The sequence below is a fragment of the Phyllobates terribilis genome, unplaced genomic scaffold (assembly GCF_046119375.1).
Source record: "Phyllobates terribilis strain yellow unplaced genomic scaffold, ASM4611937v1 Scaffold_7__3_contigs__length_470593459, whole genome shotgun sequence".
Lineage (NCBI taxonomy): Eukaryota > Metazoa > Chordata > Amphibia > Anura > Dendrobatidae > Phyllobates > Phyllobates terribilis.
Window position 1 is genome coordinate 99286928 of NW_027362767.1, and position 19499 is coordinate 99306426.

The 19499-nt window shown below is 44.7% G+C and overlaps 1 protein-coding gene across 1 annotated transcript; it reads left to right on the forward strand.

The window, feature by feature from the left end:
• Positions 1–13867: 13867 nt before the first annotated feature.
• Positions 13868–19151, forward strand: ZNF770 (zinc finger protein 770). Its single transcript, XM_073639034.1, has one exon. It carries the CDS (start codon positions 14219–14221, stop codon positions 16190–16192), a length of 1974 nt encoding a protein of 657 aa, XP_073495135.1. The 5' UTR covers positions 13868–14218; the 3' UTR covers positions 16193–19151.
• Positions 19152–19499: the final 348 nt, after the last annotated feature.

Below are 19499 nucleotides of genomic sequence, written 5' to 3' on the forward strand. Positions count from 1 at the left end.
GAAATGTTTTCGGGTGGGAAAAAAAAAACCTAAAATAATGTGGTTGCATAAATGTGCATATCCTTAAACTAATACTTTGTTTAAGTACCCTATGAATTTATGATAACATTCAGTCTTTTTGGGTCAGAGTCTATCAGCATGGCACAGCTAGAATTGGCAATCTTTGCCTACTCTTCCAAATCTATTAGATTGTGAGGGTATCTCCTTTATACAGCGCCCTCTTCAGGAAACCCACAGATTTTTAAATAGATTCAAGTGTGGGCTCTGGCTAAGACATTCCAAAACTTCGATCTTCTGGCAAAGCCATTCTTTTGCTGATTTGGAGGCATTGCTTAGGGTCATTGTCGTGCTTAAATATGAAATTCATCTTCAGCTTTTTAGCAGAGGCCTGAAGGTTTTGATGCAAAATTGACTGATATTTGGAACTGTTCATAATTCCCTTAATTCTGACCAAAGCCTCATTTCTAGCCGCTGAAAAACAGCCCCAAAGCATAATTCCGCTTCCACCATACCTCATTGTGGGTATGCTTTTCTTTTGGTGATGGACAGTTTTGGCTTTGCACTTAACATATCTTATGGAATTATGGCAAAAAAGTTCAACGTTGGTCTCATTTGACCATAACACATTTTCCCACATGGTTTTGGCAGACTTGATGTAAGTTTTGGCAAAACATAGCTAGGATATTTTCTTTGTAAGACGAGGCTTCCGTCTTGCCACTCCACCCAACAGGCCAGACATGAAGAATACAGGAGATTGTTATCACATGCACTATACAGCAAATTCCTGCTGCTCCTTTAATGTTGCTGTTGGCCTCTTGGCAGCCTCCGGAATCAGTTTTATTCTCGTCTTTTCATCAATTTTTGAGGGACTTTCAGTTCTAGGTAATGTCACTGTTGTGCCAAATTTAAGTGTCACCGTCTGCACCGTGTTCTATGTTGCATCTAAAGCCTTGGATTATTTTGCACCCTTTTCCTGGCATAACTTTCATCAATAAGATAAGATCCCTTTGCTGTGTTGTCAGCTGTTTATGGACCATTTCTGTAAAATGCAACTGAGAAAATGTCAGGAAAGCCCTCCTAGAACAGCGAAAATTTATATGGGGTTAATCCGCATCACTATAAATGATGGCAGCTGTGTACTGACAACTATGTAACATGAGGAAAAATGTGATTTGACTAATTCCGAACACAACCGCATTCCAAATTATAAGAGGGTGTTCACACTTATGCAGCCACATTATTTTAGTTTTGTTTTATTTCCCCCCTTTAAATGATTTGCTTGTTTCTCAATTGATTTGTACAGATTAGGTGACATTTTTTTTATTATGTGTAGACTTTTTCTATCCATTGTAGCTTTAAACCAGTCCTGTATTTTCAGGATCTGTGAGGAGCCTGGAGGTCGGTTGGACAGACCTCCACCAAACCAAGTAGTGAGTGTCATGGCCTAGTGATGTGCCATTACGTAGTGACAGGTAAAGCCCCTGTACGGGATGGATCATATACAGGATAGAATCCCATTATTAATTCTAAAACTTTGTCTCCTGCTTTAAAAGTTGTGACTAAACTTATGTGATTTTGTCACTTTCCCGATTACGGACCAAAGAAAAAATAGAAATAATAAGTAAAATTACTTTTGTATAGATGGTGAATGGGGTTCAGGTCATAGGCGGATTATAATGAGGGCAATCTGGGCTACCGCCCGGGGCCTTGGGCCTCCAAGAGGCCCGGGGTGTCTATGGCCAGATTGCCCTCATTATATGTGCGGCACATACTGGCAGACAGTGGCGGGGGGCCTCCCGGACCGCTCCCCCAGCAGCGGCGCACGGACGCTGCTTCTTCTCCGGCCGGGCCAGCACTGCAGCTGTTAACTTCCCTGTGCTGGCCCGGCCGCGTCACTGCTAGGAGACACGGCCCTGTGCGCGGCCGTGTCTCCTAGCTGTGACGTCATGCAGTGCGCGCCCGGCCTGCAGTGCTGCACCGGAAAAGAGCAGGAGGATGGAGCCGAGCCGGGGAATGGTGAGTGTCTGTCTGTCTGTGTGTGTGTGTGTGTGTGTGTGTGTCTGTGTGTGTGTGAGAGAGTGTCTGTGTGAGAGTGAGTGTGTGTATGTGTGATTGAGTGTGTGTGTGTGTGTGCAGGCAGATATCATTGTGTGATGTCTGTTTATATGTATTTTTGTGTTTCAAATGTGTTTATGCGTGTATGTATGTCTGCATATGTTTGTGTGTGCGTGACTGCGTGTGGCCTCCCGCTGTGTATAGATGGCACCGTGCGGCCTCCCGCTGTGTATAGATGGCGCCGTGTGGCCTCCTGCTGTGTAGATGGCGCTGTGCGACCTCCCGCTGTGTATAGATGGCTACGTGCGGCCTCCCGCTGTGTATAGATGGCACCGTGCAACCTCCTGCTGTGTATAGATGGCACCGTGCTTCCTCCTGCTGTGTATAGCTGGCTATGTGAGGCCTCCTGCTGTGTATAGATGGCTATGTGCGGCCTCCCGCTGTGTATAGATGGCTATGTGTGGCCTCCCGCTGTCTATAGATGGCACCGTGCGGCCTCCTGCTGTGTATAGCTGGCTATGTGCGGCCCCCTGCTGTGTATAGATGGCTATGTGCGGCCTCCTGCTGTGTATAGATGGCTATGTGCGGCCTCCTGCTGTGTATAGATGGCTATGTGCGGCCTCCCGCTGTGTATAGATGGCTACGTGCGGCCTCCCACTGTGTATAGATGGCGCCATGCGGCCTCCCGCTGTGTATAGATGGCTACGTGAGGCCTCCTGCTGTGTATAGATGGCGCCGTGCGGCCTCCTGCTGTGTATAGATGGCACCGTGCGGCCTCCTGCTGTGTATAGATGGCTATGTGCGGCCTCCCGCTGTTTATAGATGGCTACGTGAGCTCCATATTGAGTCATACAATTAATGTAAGGCTATGTGCCCACGATGCAGAAATGCTCCGGATTTTTTTTGAGCGTTTTTGCATCTCCCTGGCAGAAAAAACGCATGCGGATTGTACATGTGGATTGTACATGTGGATTGTACATGCGGATTGTACATGTGGATTGTACATGCGTTTTTCCTGCCAGGGACATGCGGATGTGAAGCGTTCTTCACATGCATTTCCGCATGCGGGTTGACAAGTGCTTTCCAAACGATTTTAGCATCACTTGGAAAGTGCTTGACAACTTGGTCACACTATATAAATCCATGCAACCGGCATATATAGTGTGACCGTAAAAGAATGGTAAAAAATAAAAAAAATATATACTTACCTTCTGATGGCCTGCCGACGTCAGCAGTCGCGTGACCTGTCACATGACTAAATTATGTCACGGCAGGTCCTTTTCAGACCATCGTGAGCTGCCGGCAAGCCAGGATGCATCGGATAATGACACCGGGGGCCATCAGAAGGTAAGTATAATATTTATTTTTTATTTTATTCTTTTTTTACAGGTACTATGGTACCCGGGTCCGGAGGAGAGTCTCCTCTCCTCCAGACCCAGGTACCATGCGCACATTAAAACGCATGGATTCTGCATGTACAGATGCAGTGATGCTTATTCCATGTGTTCCAGTGCAAGTCAATGGCTGTGAAAGCGCCGCGCTTCCGCAAAATAATTGGTAATGCTGCGGATTTTTCCACAATGATAATCCGCAGTGGAAATTTCCGCAGCATGTGCAGAGCACATGCGGATTATCATTGGGGAACATGGCAGGCCTTCTACCAAGCGTTTTTTAAGAGTTTCTGCAGCGGAATTGCCGCTGCGGAAACGCTTAAAAAACGCATAGTGGGCACACAGCCTAAAAAAAAATCTATTATAATTAAAATTGTGCCAAATTAATTTCACGTGAACTATCACATGGGATCACGTGATACATCAGGTGTGTGTGTGGGGTGGGGGGCCCGCGCCTTCTAAACTGCCTGGGGCCCTTGCTACTCTTAATCCACCCCTGGTTCAGGTTCTCTGTGAATGGCGGCTCATGTTACCTCCCTATTAGTAACGGGGTGCGGTAAATGCTCACTTGTTGTTATATTTCTTTAAATTGACATTTTACCTTTATTTTTTGGGTTCTACTTTCTGTATTCCGAATACTGGGTGGTCCAAAAGTAGGTGGACAGAAAGTGTAATAAGGTTATGAAGGGGGAGATTTATCAAACACTAAATTGCAGCCATCTGTCTGGATCATCCTCCAATAAACCATGAATTAGACGTGGACGATAAGCTTTCCACCCAATAGATTTCAGGATTTGCATGATAGAAGCTCGTGAAATCCCCAATTCCAGAGAGGCTCTTCTGTGGACTTTTTTGGATTCTGAACAAATGTTTCAGCAACAAGTTGTCTATTATCTTCTGTACAGACTGTTTTGGGTCGAGCAGTTTTTGGAGCATTAAGGATTGAGCCAGTGGCATTGAATCTGTCACGAATGCGGTAAATGGTTTGTCTCTTTGGGGCTTGAGTACCAAATGTTTCAACCCAATTTGCTCCAACGGTTTCAGCATTTTGAGATTTCCAATACTCTGTTAAAATCAATTTTCTTTGATCTATATTTAAATTATTTGCCATTATGTGTTATCTGAATTATCTGAAAAGAAAACAGATTTGAGGGAGATCTATCTGTGAAAGCTAGATCTGTAAAACTGGCTCAGTTGCCCTTAGCAACCAATTAGATTCCACCTTTCATTTTCCAAAGAGTCTGTGAGGAATGAAAAGTGGAATCTGATTGGTTGCTAAAGGCAACTGAGCCAGTTTCACTTTACACCATGTTTGATAAATCTCCCCCTTCATAATCTTATTACACTTTCTGTCCACCTACTTTTGGACCACCCTGTATAATTTAATGTATCTTTGCTGACCTCCAGTGGTAAAAAGATGAATAGCAGGTAGAAAATAATTCAGAGGGAATGTCAGCAGGTTTTTGCTTCTTCATCTGAGAGCAGTATAAAGTAAAAAAAGAGACCCTGATTCCAACCGCGGAGGGCGCGTCATTCCAGGTTCCCGTTGGCACGCCATTGATTTCTGCTGTACATAGCAGAGCTCAATCCCTGCTAACTATAGCACAAGCAATCAGACAATCGCAGCATCAAGTCCCCCAAGGGAACTATTACATACAGTAAAAAGTGAAAAAAAATTAAAACAAAAAAAATATGAAAAATTTAAAACACAAACTTACAAATCTCCCCCATTTTGCCCCATTAAATATAAAACAATTTAAAAAAAAATACACATTTGTTTTCGCTGGGTTCGTAAAAGTCCGATCTATCAAAATATAAAATTAATTAATCTGATCCGTAAAAGGTGTAATGAGAAAAAAAATCAAACCTCCAAAATTATGTTTTTTTTGGTCGCCGTAACATTGTAATAAAATGCAATAACGGGCGTTTGGGGTACATTATATCTACCCCAAAATTGTATCAAAACATCAGCTCAGGGAGCAAAAAATAAACCCTTACACCGCCCCAGAGTCTGAAAAATGACAACATTGTGGGTCTTGGAAAATGGCGACAAAAGCAAAAATTTTTTTTATTATTCATCTCTGAATTTTTTTTCACCACTTACATTAAAAAAAATGTATACATGTTTAGTATCTTTGTACTTGTATTGACCTGGAGAATCTTATTGCCAGGTTATCTTTTTTACATATAGTGAACATGGTAAATAAAAAATCCCCCCAAAAATTGTGGAATTGCACTTTTTTTTGCAATTTCAATGCACATGGAATTTTTTTTCCTATTTTCCAGTACACTATATGGTAAAATCAATGATGTCATTCGAAAGTACAACTCGTCCTGCTAAAACAATCCTCATACGGCTAAATTGCCGGAAAAATAAAAAAGTTATAGCTCTTGGAAGAAGGGGAGGAAAAAAACAAAAAAATGGAAAATTGCCATGTCAAGAAGGGGTTAAGCCATATCATCCAATGCCAAGCAATGTAAACTTCCCATTTACAATAAAGGAGAGTACGTGCTGCCGTAACTCTACAGGGGCAATTAGTGCCCTAATTGATATACAATTTATTTTGTAGAAGGAAAACATTAAGGCCTCATTCAGACTTGTTTTCTGTTGCATACAAGAAAAAAATAGATTGTGTTTCCATCAGTGTTCTGAATCCGATTTTATCCATTTTTGGTTTGTGGGTCCATTTTTATCATCAGTGTGGCATGTTTTTTTCTCCTATGCCAAAAAAAATCAAGTTTCTACTACCTAGTAAAAGTAAAAAAGTATATGTGGCACAAAATGGACATCAAGCTGGGCACCGAAGCGTGTTATTAAAAGGGCTAAATGACTTTGGGCCACTGACCTCACACCAGGATAAGGGCTCATTCAGACGTAGTATTTTCACGTACGAGGGCTAGCCATGTTTTTCAAGAGTAGCACCTGTGATAGTCTATGGGGCTGTTCACGTATCCTTGATTTTTTGTGGACCAAATGGTCAGAGAATAATCATGGAGACATGTCCGATACTCATCCCAGTGTGGGATCAAGCTGGGCAATGAAAGTCTATGGGTCCATGAAAAAAACCTGATGACATCTGTTCTCAGTCCTGAAGAAAGGACTGTTTATCTTACTCATTTGTATTGGAGAAAAGCTGTTTTCGTTTTGAATTTTCTGATAAACTTTATGCTGTTTTGATATAAAATCCCTGTGCTGGTGCGTATCCAAGCGGCCATCAGAGACCCTACAATTGGTGTCTGAATGCCTGTGAGAAGTCCAAAAAGCAGACGTGACTACTGTTTAAAGACTGAATGTCCTGGGTGAAGGCTGCTATAGCATTGCAAACAGTCTAAAAGCATGGAGGAGCTTGTTGAGCAACTGGTCTAGGACAATATGTAGCAACAGCAGGCCCAACATGGAACCAACAAACTCCTGATCCAGCAGTTGCAACAACAGCAGCAACAGTTCCAGTATCAGCAGCAGATGGCTCTCTTGGTAGAAACTGTACGTGCCAGGCAGATGGCACCTTCCGCCAGCCAAAGTGACGCCGTCTGACACGAACCTTAAACCACTCCAGCTGTGCCTGAACCTGAAACAGCTCTGGCGGTACCTGAGCCTGAAACAGCTCTAGCAGTACCTGAGCCTGATGCCACATCGGCGGTACCTGAGCCTGACGCCGCTCCGGCGGTACCTGAGCCTGACGCCGCTCCGGCGGTACCTGAGCCTGACACTTCTCTGGTGGTACTTGAACCAGTACCAGTGTCCATCCTGTCAAGTGTTCCAGGATCCGCACTGCCAGTCCGAATTCCGAATCCTGTCCTGCCAGTGACTCCATGTCTGTGACTGCTATCAGAGTGGTACCTGGAGGTCACCTGCAGCTCAAGCCCAACTCCACCATCAGAAGCGAGCTCTAGCTTAAACCAGGTGGCCGCTTAGCCACGCCACTCCAAGGGTAGGCTCGGACTGTGGCGCAGTGGGTCCACGATCCACATGTCACACAATATGGCTAGCTAAAGACAGAGACTATGGCATGTTTGGGTATAACCCTGGCAGTCATGGTGCAACGGGTGCACCTCTGGCACTACCAATGGGACTAGTCACATCGGTTCAAGATGTTCAACCTATTGCAACTGATACAAAAATGTCTGCAGCCTGAGACCTGCTCTCCAGCACAGACGGAAATAGTGATGGTAGACCGGTTTATACGCTCACTACCTAAGTCCATGCAAAGCTGGGTTACCAAAGGAAATCCCCAGAATGCAGATGACATCATGAGCCTGGTGGAAAGAGACATGGCTTTGGAGAGCTCCCTGAGCAGTCAAGGGAGCCTGCGGTCACCTTTCTGGTTTAAGTCCACTTCTGAGGGGCACACAAAGACCCAGGAAGGGTCAGAGCCTGTTGCAAGGAGTACAGCTCGTACCATTGTCGGCTAGAGGTCTCAGGCCCCAGGTCATATAGCAGCTTATTGTTCTATGGTCCAAGAACTGATGTATTGCTCCGTAGTCCAACACTTCTCATTTTTTGCACATCTCACGTGCAGTACCGTACCTCACCCTGGTGAGGGACCTCATCTGTGATGGTGAACAGTATGACTGTGACTGGACACAGAGTTTACTTACACTATTAACTGCCACGCTAGTTCCCTGCATCTGCTAGGCCCTGGGAAGAGGTTGCGGGTAGGCTGCATCCATGGAGACACCAAGAACTATCCCAAAGCCCAGATCGGCATACGCACAGACTGTGGTTCCGTGTCCCGTAAAGTAGGATTTGTCAAGGACTTGTTGCATGCCATTGTTTTCCTTTGTTCTGGAATTTATGGGATAAAGCTGTAGCACTCAGTAGTCCAGTGTGCCGCCAGGAGTCTGCTATGGTAATAAGGTCACATGATGTAACCGTTGAATTTCTTTTCACTGTACTGGCCTCAGAGGAGGATGAGGAAGCCTCCCTTGAGGCCAATATCCCTCACCTGGAGGAGTTCCATGACAACTTCAGGACTGCTCAGCTCAGCAGCTCGGGGACTTAAGGTGAAAGGTGCTCGGCCCCTTTGGCCCTGCATAATGGTCTGTTCTGCTGAGGGACCAAAGTGAGTGAACACGTAAAAGACCGCCCTCTCAAGGCACAATCCAGGGGTTATATAGGTCGGCTCGAGTGAAACAATTTAGGTCTGGGGATCGGGGACTTGTGTTAGTTCCCACCGTGGAGAGCAAATTCCGTACCGAGTGGCAGGGACCCTATGAATTGGAAGAAAAGGTGGGTCAGGTCAACAATAGAATATACCAACCAATATACCAATAAGCCCTTCCCGATATATTATGCAAACTGATAAAACTCTGGAAGCATAGGGACCCATTCAAAACCCACTTGCTTGTTGGACAGTCAGAAGTCACCTTTGCGAGTGTCAAAGTGTCAGAATCTTTGCTGTATTCCCAAAAACAGAACCATTGGAAATTGGTACACCAGAATAGGGACAGGTTCTCAAAGTTTCCATGTCTCACTCGTGTCATTGATCAAGAGATGCTCACCTAGTCTCACGCTCCGGTCAACTTAAAGCCCTATAGGATTCCTAAAGCCTGCTGGGAGGCAATTGCAAAGGAGGCGATACTTAGCTGGCCACGACCCCTCACAAAAAAACAGGTCCGAGCATTCTTGGGAATTGTAGGAGAGTCAATAATTTTTCCATAATAGCAGCACCTTTAACCAGTCTCCTAAAGGGAAGCGTTAAATTTCTCCAAAACGTTCATAGTCCAGACAGATACATAGGATGCCGGGCTAGGAGCGATAATGTCCCAAGAGATCAGTGGGGAGCATAGACCTTGTAAGCTAAATGAAAATGCGGACGCTTGGTCAAGGGTACACTGATTATGGGTAGACGGTGCCCAGCCCTGAATTTGGGCAGGGGTTGTATGTAAGAAAGCAGGATGTAAGGTCCTGGATGGCAGATATGTGTCACCAATGTGGTTGGCCTTGGTAATGTAAAGGCTGTACCAGTAATACTAGGTAACTGAGTTTTAATTTGACTGGATTTTGGGCCTGGAATTTAGGAGCAACAAAGAGTCTGGGTGGGAAAGGTTATCATAATCCAGCCCTGGGCTTACAGGCCTAATAACAGCAGCTGGGTTAGCTCAGCAGAGGGGAGTTTTGGCTGGTGAACACGTTTAAACTGCTGGAGTTGCTACAGTCTGAAATATCAAGGTTGGTGAGGCTGCTACATTTACCTTGTTTCTTTGTGCCTGAAGAAAGGACTGTTTGTTATTCACTTGTCCTGTAGAAAGGCTGTTTACATTTTGGAACTGTAAAGTTTATTATGGACTATAAACTTTATGCTGTTTTGATATAAAAAGCATATGCCAGTGCCTATCCAAGTGGCTACCAGAAAGCTGAACACCTACAGGCCACTTTGATGGGAGCTCTGATGCGAGACTGGACCATTTTTGGGTTATAAACATATATTATATAATATATATATATATATATATATATATATATATATATATATATATACTGTGTCTATGTGTATGTATGTATGTATACAGTACAGACCAAAAGTTTGAACACACCTTCTCATTTAAAGATTTTTCTGTATTTTCATGACTATGAAAATTGTACATTCACACTGAAGGCATCAAAACTATGAATTAACACATGTGGAATTATATACTTAACAAAAAAGTGTGAAACAACTGAAAATATGTCTTATATTCTAGGTTCTTCAAAGTAGCCACCTTTTGCTTTGATGACTGCTTTCCACACTCTTGGCATTCTCTTGATGAGCTTCAAGGGTAGTCACCGGAAATGGTTTTCACTTCACAGGTGTGCCCTGTCAGGTTTAATAAGTGGGATTTCTTGTCTTATAAATGGGGTTGGGACCATCAGTTGTGTTGTGCAGAAGTCTGGTGGATACACATCTACTGAATAGACTGTTAGAATTTGTATTATGGCAAGAAAAAAGCAGCTAAGTAAAGAAAAATGAGTGGCCATCATTACTTTAAGAAATGAAGGTCAGTCAGTGCGAAAAATTGGGAAAACTTTGAAAGTGTCCCCAAGGGCAGTTGCAAAAACCATCAAGAGCTACAATGAAACTGGCTCACATGAGGACCACCCCAGGAAAGGAAGACCAAGAGTCACCTCTGCTTCTGAGTCACCAGCCTCAGAAATCGCAGGTTAACAGCAGCTCAGATTAGAGACCAGGTCAATGCCACACAGAGTTCTAGCAGCAGACACATCTCTTCAACTGTTAAGAGGAGACTTTGTGCCGCAGGCCTTCATGGTAAAATAGCTGCTAGGAAACCACTGCTAAGGACAGGCAACAAGCAGAAGAGACTTGTTTGGGCTAAAGAACACAAGGAATGGACATTAGACCAGTGGAAATCTGTGCTTTGGTCTGATGAGTCCAAATTTGAGATCTTTAGTTCCAACTACCGTGTCTTTGTGCGATGCAGAAAAGGTGAACGGATGGACTCTTCATGCCTGGTTCCCACCGTGAAGCATGGAGGAGGGGGTGTGATGGTGTGGGGGTGCTTTGCTGGTGACACTGTTGGGGATTTATTCAAAATTGAAGGCATACTGAACCAGCATGGCTACCACAGCATCTTGCAGCGGCATGCTATTCCATCCGGTTTGCGTTTAGTTGGACCATCATTTATTTTTCAACAGGACAATGCCCCAAACACACCTCCAGGCTGTGTAAGGGCTATTTGACCAAGCAGGAGAGTGATGGGATGCTACGCCAGATGACCTGGCCTCCACAGTCACCAGACCTGAACCCAATCGAGATGGTTTGGGGTGAGCTGGACCGCAGAGTGAAGGCAAAAGGGCCAACAAGTGCTTAGCATCTCTGGGAACTCCTTCAAGATTGTTGGAAGACCATTTCCGGTGACTACCTCTTGAAGTTCATCAAGAGAATGCCAAGAGTGTGCAAAGCAGTTATCAAAGCAAAAGGTAGCTACTTTGAAGAACCTAGAATATAAGACATATTTTCAGTTGTTTCACACTTTTTTGTTAAGTATATAATTCCACATGTTTAATTCATAGTTTTGATGCATTCAGTGTGAATGCACAATTTTCATAGTCATGAAAATACAGAAAAATCTTTAAATGGGGTGTCCAAACTTTTGGTCTGTACTGTGTGTGTATATATATATAATATATATATATATATATATATATATATATAATATATTTATTGCGGCTGTTGCAAATGTATTCACGTCCGGGTACCACACTGCATTCTATTTAATTATTGTGGTCCTTTTTGATTTGTTAATAAACTTGTAAAAATCAAAAAGGAAAATTTTGTGAATAAGAACTTCAACATCGTCTCTTAAACTTCTTTTCTGAAAGCACAAGATCACAGAGGAGCCGGAAACACAGCGGTGTTATGATCACAGTGAGACCAGGATCACAAAGTGGTCAACATCACAATGGGGTTAGGATCACAGAGGGACCAAGATCACATCAGGATCATGGCGGGGCTAGGATCACAACAGGGTTACAATTACAGCGGGGCCGGGATCACAGGGGTGGTAGGATCACCGTGGGGTTGGGATCACATCGGGGTTGGGTGGGATCACAGCGGGGTAAGAATCACAGGGGTGGTTGGATCATAGCGGGGTTGGGATTACAGCAGTCTTGGGATCCCAGTGAGGTTGGGATGACAGCTGGGTTGGGATCACAGCGGTGTTGGGATCACAGTGGGGCTGGGATCACTGCTGGGTCGGATCACAATGGGGTTGGGGTCACAGCAGGGCTTGAATCCCAGTGGGGTCGGGATCACAATGGGGTTGGGATCACAGCGGCGCTTGGATCTCAGTGGGGTTGGAATCACAGGGGTGGTGGGATCACAGCAAGGTTGGGATCACAGTGGGGTTAGAATTACAGCGGGGTTGGGATCACAGAGGGGTTACGATTAAAACGGGGTCGGGATCACAGGGGTGGTTGGATCACAAGCAAGGCTGGAATCTGGGTATACATGTAGTGTGGATCCCTCGCCCTATATGCGCAGTTGTAGTTGTCAGAGGACAGGGTTTACTCTCCTTGTTTTCTGACACCTCTGAGTTCACGATGCTGACGTTGGTTTCTTATTCCTCGGTTCCTTATTCGGCAATTTCTTGTTTTGTTTTTTACAGGTTTAGCAACAAAAATATAACCTCTATTCTGGATGGAATGACCTGAATTGGCTGATGGCCATCACTATGTATATAATGCTATAATAATAAAAACAAAGAGAAGCATGTCGGCACCACGCCGTATGTAATGATTTACTCGCTTTAGCTGGTCTCAGACAGAATCCTCGAAGATTATTCAGGCAATGCAGCAGCCAAGTAAATGTGCAATGTCCAGAAAAGAAAGCATAAAGACAGCACTCCTCCGATTTTCTAAAAAAATGTCCTTTATTATAATATACGGGACATGTCAAATATCAGCGTGTGGCAGGAACCGTAAAGGGCGTGCGGGGGAGACGGGTGCAAAGGACATCGGCCGTTTCACTGACTTCTGACGCTACAACGGGCACAAGGTCATATTTTAAGAAGATCGGAGGAGTGCTGCCTTTATACTTTCTTTTCTCGACATAAATAATAATAATAATAATATTGCTGGTGTGAGATCAGCGCCCAACGTCAAGTAACCCCTGAAAAACACGTTACTCAAATCATGAAAATGGACTGCCCGGCCAGAACATGTTTGGGCCAGGCTGGAGGGCCCTGACTGATGTGGGCCCCCTGATCGGTGTCTGCAGTGTGAGGTCAGTGGCCCAAAGTCATTTAACCCTTTCAGTAACGCCCTTTGGTGCCCGCTTTGATGCCCAGAACATGTTTGGGCCAGGCTGGAGGGCCCTGACTGATGTGGGCCCTCTGATCGGTGTCTGCAGTGTGAGGTCAGTGGCCCAAAGTCATTTAACCCTTTCAGTAACGCCCTTTGGTGCCCAGAACATGTTTGGGCCAGGCTGGAGGGCCCTGACTGATGTGGGCCCCCTGATCGGTGTCTGCAGTGTGAGGTCAGTGGTCCAAAGTCACTTAACCCTTTCAGTAACGCCCTTCGGTGCCCGTTTTGATGCCCATTTTTGTGGCAGTTTTACCACTTTCGCAGCTGCTTTTCAGCGCATTCCCATCAGGACACCTCACCGCCGTGTATTTTATTATTGTGATTTTTTTTGTTGTTGTTAAACCTGTAAAAAATAGAAAGAGAAATAAGAAAGCGATTTCAGCATGGTTCTGTGTTCTATTCACTGACAGCAAGGAAATGGTAACCGTAGGTGCAGAATCTTCAGTAATACAAGAAACTTTATTAGTAAAGATGCAATTACAAATTCTGACAATTTCTAAAAGGGAAAGTAGGACCCCACTGATCCTCTCAGGTGGCAGTGCCGTGCTGTCGGAGTGAGGCAGTCTGGGAGTTGTAGTCCCGGAACAGCTGACGTTTGGAGCACCGGCGTAGATACTCCCTGCTCCCCGGTGACCTCCGTTCTCGGCGGTCCGGTCAAGCTACACAGAAGCAGCACAGACGGAAGACTAAGTCCAGGCAGATGCCACATCCAACATGGCCGCGCGGGACCCGGGCGCTCCCTGATGACGTCATGTGCAGCAGACGTTCTGACGCGACCTGCAGGGACAGGACTTCCGGATGGAGGAGATGATGGCTGCTGCTGTCCCCAGGTTACCCCCAGGTGAGGCTCTGCATGGGTGATGCCGTCCCCTGCCTGCTGTGTGTAGAGATCCGGCACAGTGGTCCTGCAGGCTGTTTATGGAGGAGGGAGGACCCCCAGGCATGTAACACCATCTAGCTTCCTGCCACTATGCATTCTGTACCTGCAAAGATGCTTAGAAGCCTCCAGTCCAGGAATCTTAATAAAGCCCCGAGACGGCGGCCGTACTGCTGCGATGCCTGCGCCAAGCAGTTTGAGACGCCTTCTAAGCTGGCCAGGCATTACCTGACCCACACCGGCCTGAAGCCCTTCCCATGCCCGGACTGCAGCAAGACATTCCGCCAGCTGGCGCACCTGGAGAGGCACGTGATGACGCACATGCTCCCGCTCAGCTGCGACACCTGTCACCGCCACTTTAAGACTTTTGAGACGTTTTCCAAACACCAGCAGCTGCCCTGTGCGGGCCCCGTAAAGGAGGCGAGGGCCCCCAAGAGATCTCCAGCCCCTGCTCCGAAGAACGTCCTCTCTCTGCCTCAATACTGTTTCGGCTGCCAGAGAACATTCGCCAATGAGGAGAAGCGTTTACTTCATCAGTGTGAGTTCATGAACGTGGCCGCCATCCAAAAAGTCCAAACGCGGCGCTGTGAGTTCTGTGACAAGGTGTTTCCTTCCCGCTCAAAGCTGGAGAGGCACCTAATGATCCACACGGGCCAGAAACCCTTCGCCTGTTCGCTTTGTGACCGAACCTTCAGGCAGAAGACGCACCTGAAGATCCACGAGCTGACTCACTCTGAGGAGAAGCCCTTCCAGTGCCACCAATGTCCCAAGGCCTTCAAGATGGCAGAGAAGCTTCTCAAGCACCAAGGTGTGCACAAAATCTTCTCTACTGTGTCCAGGAGGGAGAGATCTCCCAGTGCCGAACCTGTGGAGGTGAAGCAGGAGGCCGAGGAAGCCTTCTCCGTCTTTGTCATTCCTTTCCAGTGCTCTTCGTGTGGACAATGTTTTGAGAAGCAGGAAAATCTGGACAACCATGAATGTATAACAGAAGCAAATGTCTCTGAAGCCGCAACCTCCTCCAGGGTAACATGTAATGGAGGATCCAAAATACGGGAACATCTCCTGGATGATGAGATCCTTCCAGATGGGAGAGTGATGAAAGCAGAGCACTTGGAGGAACCCAATCATATGAACATTGGCGACGCGGAAACACAACATCTCAGTGTCTCCAAGAATCTTCATATCAGGAAACCGTGGGGGGAAAATATTCAGCAGCCTCGCATGGACATGGAAAGATATTTTCAAGCACAAGAGCTTGGGATGACTTTTCCTAGGCTGTTGGAGAACAGTAGAAGTGAAACCATTTGCCGCACCTTCCATGCCTATGACCAAGACCAGCATGGTCAGCAGAGTCATTCGCTTCACCAGTTTCTTCAAGGAGCACAAGGCATTTTGCTGCGCAAGCGCAACGTGGCGAAATGTGATCAGTGCAGTAAAACGTTCCCGACAATGTCCAAGTTACGTAGACATTACCTCACCCATACCGGGCAGAAGCCTTTCACGTGCGATGAATGCGGGAAGACATTTAGACAGACTGCACATCTAAAACGCCACCTAGTAATTCATGTCCTAAAGGCTCCTGTGCTGGGGTCACCGAGTGTGTTGGGAGATTACTATTCTACACTCTGCCAACAACAGACCATAAGTTTTCCCCTGTCCCAACATTGTGACTCCACGGTAAACACTGACGAGCTCGATCAAGTCAAGACTATTGTTGTTCCTGACATAAAAGTAGAAAGTGAATCAATGGACTTGTCTTCTGGGAGCCAAAAAGCAGGGACATGTAAGAATGCAAGGATGAGTGTGCGTAAGGAACGCAAAGCAAAATCCAATCCGCAGCAGAAAGTGAGTGCTCCAGCTGTCAAGAAAAGTTACAGTTGCAGTGTGTGCACAAAGACCTTCCTTTCCCCCTCCAAACTCGAGCGCCACTATCTCATGCATGCCGGGCAGAGACCCTTCCAGTGTACAGAGTGTGGGAAATCTTTCCGTCAGGATCCTCACCTGAAACGACACATGATGACACACACTCAAATGAAGAAGAAAATTGAGGATGTCTGTGTTTCTTAAAGGCCATGACTTTGTCTAGAATTTTTATGGGATAATCACTAAACCTTTATTAAAGAGAAGCTATCATCTGACAATGATCTATTGTTTTAGGGATTGTCCACTACTAGGGCAACTCCTTCTGTAACCCTTTGTTTCCCCCTTGTAAAATAACACCTATACTCACCTCTGGTGTCCTTCCAGGGGTGTCAGCACTGGCTATCCCGGGGATTGCGTCGCATTGTTATGTCATGCAATTGCTGTGGCCAGTCAGCGCTGGCTTCACTGTCCTCTCCTTTAGACAAATCACATGCAGCCGGAGGAAGTGAGAGTGCAACCACAGCTCTGACTTCTTCGGCTGTATGTGATTTGTCCAAAGGAGAGGACAGTGAAGCCAGCGCTGATTGGCTTCAGGCATCGCCGAGAGAGCCACTGCTGACACCGCTGGAATGGCACCAGCATCGGAGGTGAGTATTAGTGTTATTATTTTGCAAGGCAAAAACATAGGGACTCATACGGGATGGTCCGAGTAGTGGACAACCTCTTAAAGTCAGGTTTTTGAATTCAATATATTTTTTTAAAAAATTGGGTCAATATTCATTTTACATAACAGAATCTGCATTAAAATAATAACAATAGAAATCTTGAAATTTTCACCCTGGCCACTGGGGCTTTTTTAGACTCTAATCGATTATTGTTTCAGGAAACAACACATGCACATAGCCATAATGGTCAGATTCTGACCCTATCTTTTGTACTGAGGTATCTAATGATCCTGTTACTGTGAAGAGTGACATTGCATCTTGTGATTGATGGATCCTGTGTTATCAGCTCTGTATAGAGGTGTTACTAGTCATTGTCATCTTGCATCTGCTGATAGGAAGACTCCTGTAAACTCTTCCTGAAAAGACAGGAAAATTAGTCTAAAAAAGCCACAGTGTGAAAATTTCAAGATTACAAATGTTATATATATATGACCCATCGCCACCTCCCTTGAAAATTACAAGCTCAATAGGTGCTTCAGTGCAAAATATAGGGGTCTGACTATTTTGTCTATGTACATGTGTTGTTTCCTGAAACATATTTATTGGAAAAAACATTCCCCAAAAATATTAAAAATATAGAAAAACCTAATTCAAACAATAGATAATTTTCTGATTGCTTCTCTTTATAGACTGTGCCCACCATGGCAATCTATTCTTCATTCTCTCAATGCATTTATAACGAAGCTCTTTTACCATACGTGTTGATTAATAATTTGTCTTGTTTTGTGTCTACAGCTCTTATGCAGACCAGGCATCTCCAAGGTAACAGATTACAAACAAGTTCTGTGTCGTCGGGTCCTGCAGATCCTTTCCTTTGATCTGTTTTCTACTTTCGGACATTTGTTACACAGAATGAAGCCACAAGGCGGCAGGAGAATTACACTGCACAGAATTTTGTTTACTGTCTGTTACCATGGAGACGCATCATCTGCATGGGAGCTGTAGAAACAAAACAAAAGGGAATTTTGGAGTTTATGCAAAGTTACCTATTTTTTTTTTTTAGGTATATTGGGTCAATAGCAAAAAACAAAAATTGGTTGCAAACGTTGACATAGCATTTTATTTGTAAAATATTAATTTCACGGGCGGATTTCCTTTGTCTTAACAGAACGACCTGGCCTCGCCCATAGCTGCCAATCACGGCGTAGCTTTTGTATTTCGAGAACAGTTTAAGAAATGAAAGCTAAGTTGTGGTTGGTTGTTAAACGTCCATTAGCGACATTTCAACCAGATGACTAGCTGAAAAACGGAAAGCAGTGCGCGGTCCTCTTCTATGCTCGGTAGTCTCATTGACAGTGAATGGACGCGCAGCTATAGCTCCATCCGGGCATTTTATAGCCCCTTTATTGGGATCTCTGGGGGGAAGTCCCAGTCGTCGGACCTTCACTATCGCTTATTCAGCAGATTGGTAAGAACTTGCAAAGTTAAAAATGTCACGGCCGGATTGTGTGTCAGACAGCTTCACATTGTGTTTGTAGGTTTACTCACTGGTTATAGAGCAATAACATAAAAATTAAAGGGGTTTTCCACTTTTGTAAAATCTTGGTGCAGTTTGTTAAAAAAAAAAAGAACAAACCGCACTTTACTCACTGTCCCCAGGTCCAGGGCTGAGTCTCAGCCAATGCTCCCGGTAATCAGTATCGCCTGTGGCGCCAACAGCCAATCAGTGAGCTCAGTGGTTTTAAGCGGGGTGTTTGAACCGCCGAGCTCAGTGATTGGCTGTCGACGTGATGTTAGTGTCGCAGCCAATATTGGAAACTTGAAGCAGCAGCGGAGATTCATTGCTAGACCTGGGGACGGGGAGTACAGCACGGTTTGTTTTATTATAACAAACTGCCCGAAGACCAAGGTTTTATAAAAGTGGACAACCCCTTTAAATAACTGAAAATGCAAAAAAAACTATGTAGATGACTATTTATTTTTTTAGTGTGTTATGTTGTGTAGTAGATTCTTTTGATGTTTCGTTCACCTGGTCTTTATCGTGGATGTATTTTTCACATTATTCTATACACTGCCAAAATATGGAGCAGATCCCATTATAGGAAATCCTTTAGTTTGGCAAAGTGTTACCCCCATGGGCTCCATTCATAGCGGGGATATGATGGTAAAAATAGGGCTGCAGATTATACTCTCCTTGTCTTCTACAATGCCAGAATCTCTATGGAAAGGCAAAAACTGTATTGTGAACAGAGCCTGAGTTTGCCATCATCTGCTCATGTTTTTGGTATGTAATATACGGACTTACAGCCGCGCGATCGTGACCCACTTTTATGGAAGCTGTGATTTTTTTTTTTTTTTTTGTACCAAATGGCTCTATTTTGTTAATATAGCTTCTAAACAAAATCCAGAATATGAGAATATTTATATGTAACCTGCCGTTCTTCTATAAAATACCTTTTAAAGTTCTAAAAAGAAGAAATGTGAGTCCCTCATTTGTGAGATTGGCATTGAGCGTGGATGATTGGCATTGCCCTAGAATGTGCCCAGTAGTCGCCGTCATACCAAGAAGAATCATTTCACAACTTGTTCCACCTTTAACATCACCTATAATCTGTACAAATCCATTGAGAAACAAACTGAAATCTTTTCCGGTGGAAAAGGAAAAATAAAATAATGTCACTGAAACAGGGTTAAAGACCAACACTTTTAATTTTGTGCAAATTTAATTAACCTTGTGCCCTATTATGAAGAATTTGGTGCAAAAAAACACCACTTACCATGTTTTTCAGACCATAAGACAAACCCCAAATTTTCTGGAGGAAAATAGGGAAAAAAATGTAATGCGT

Coding starts and splice junctions, on each gene's coding strand:
- ZNF770 (XM_073639034.1), top strand. CDS start 14,219: ATGCATTCTGTACCTGCAAAGATGCTTAGAAGCCTCCAGTCCAGGAAT.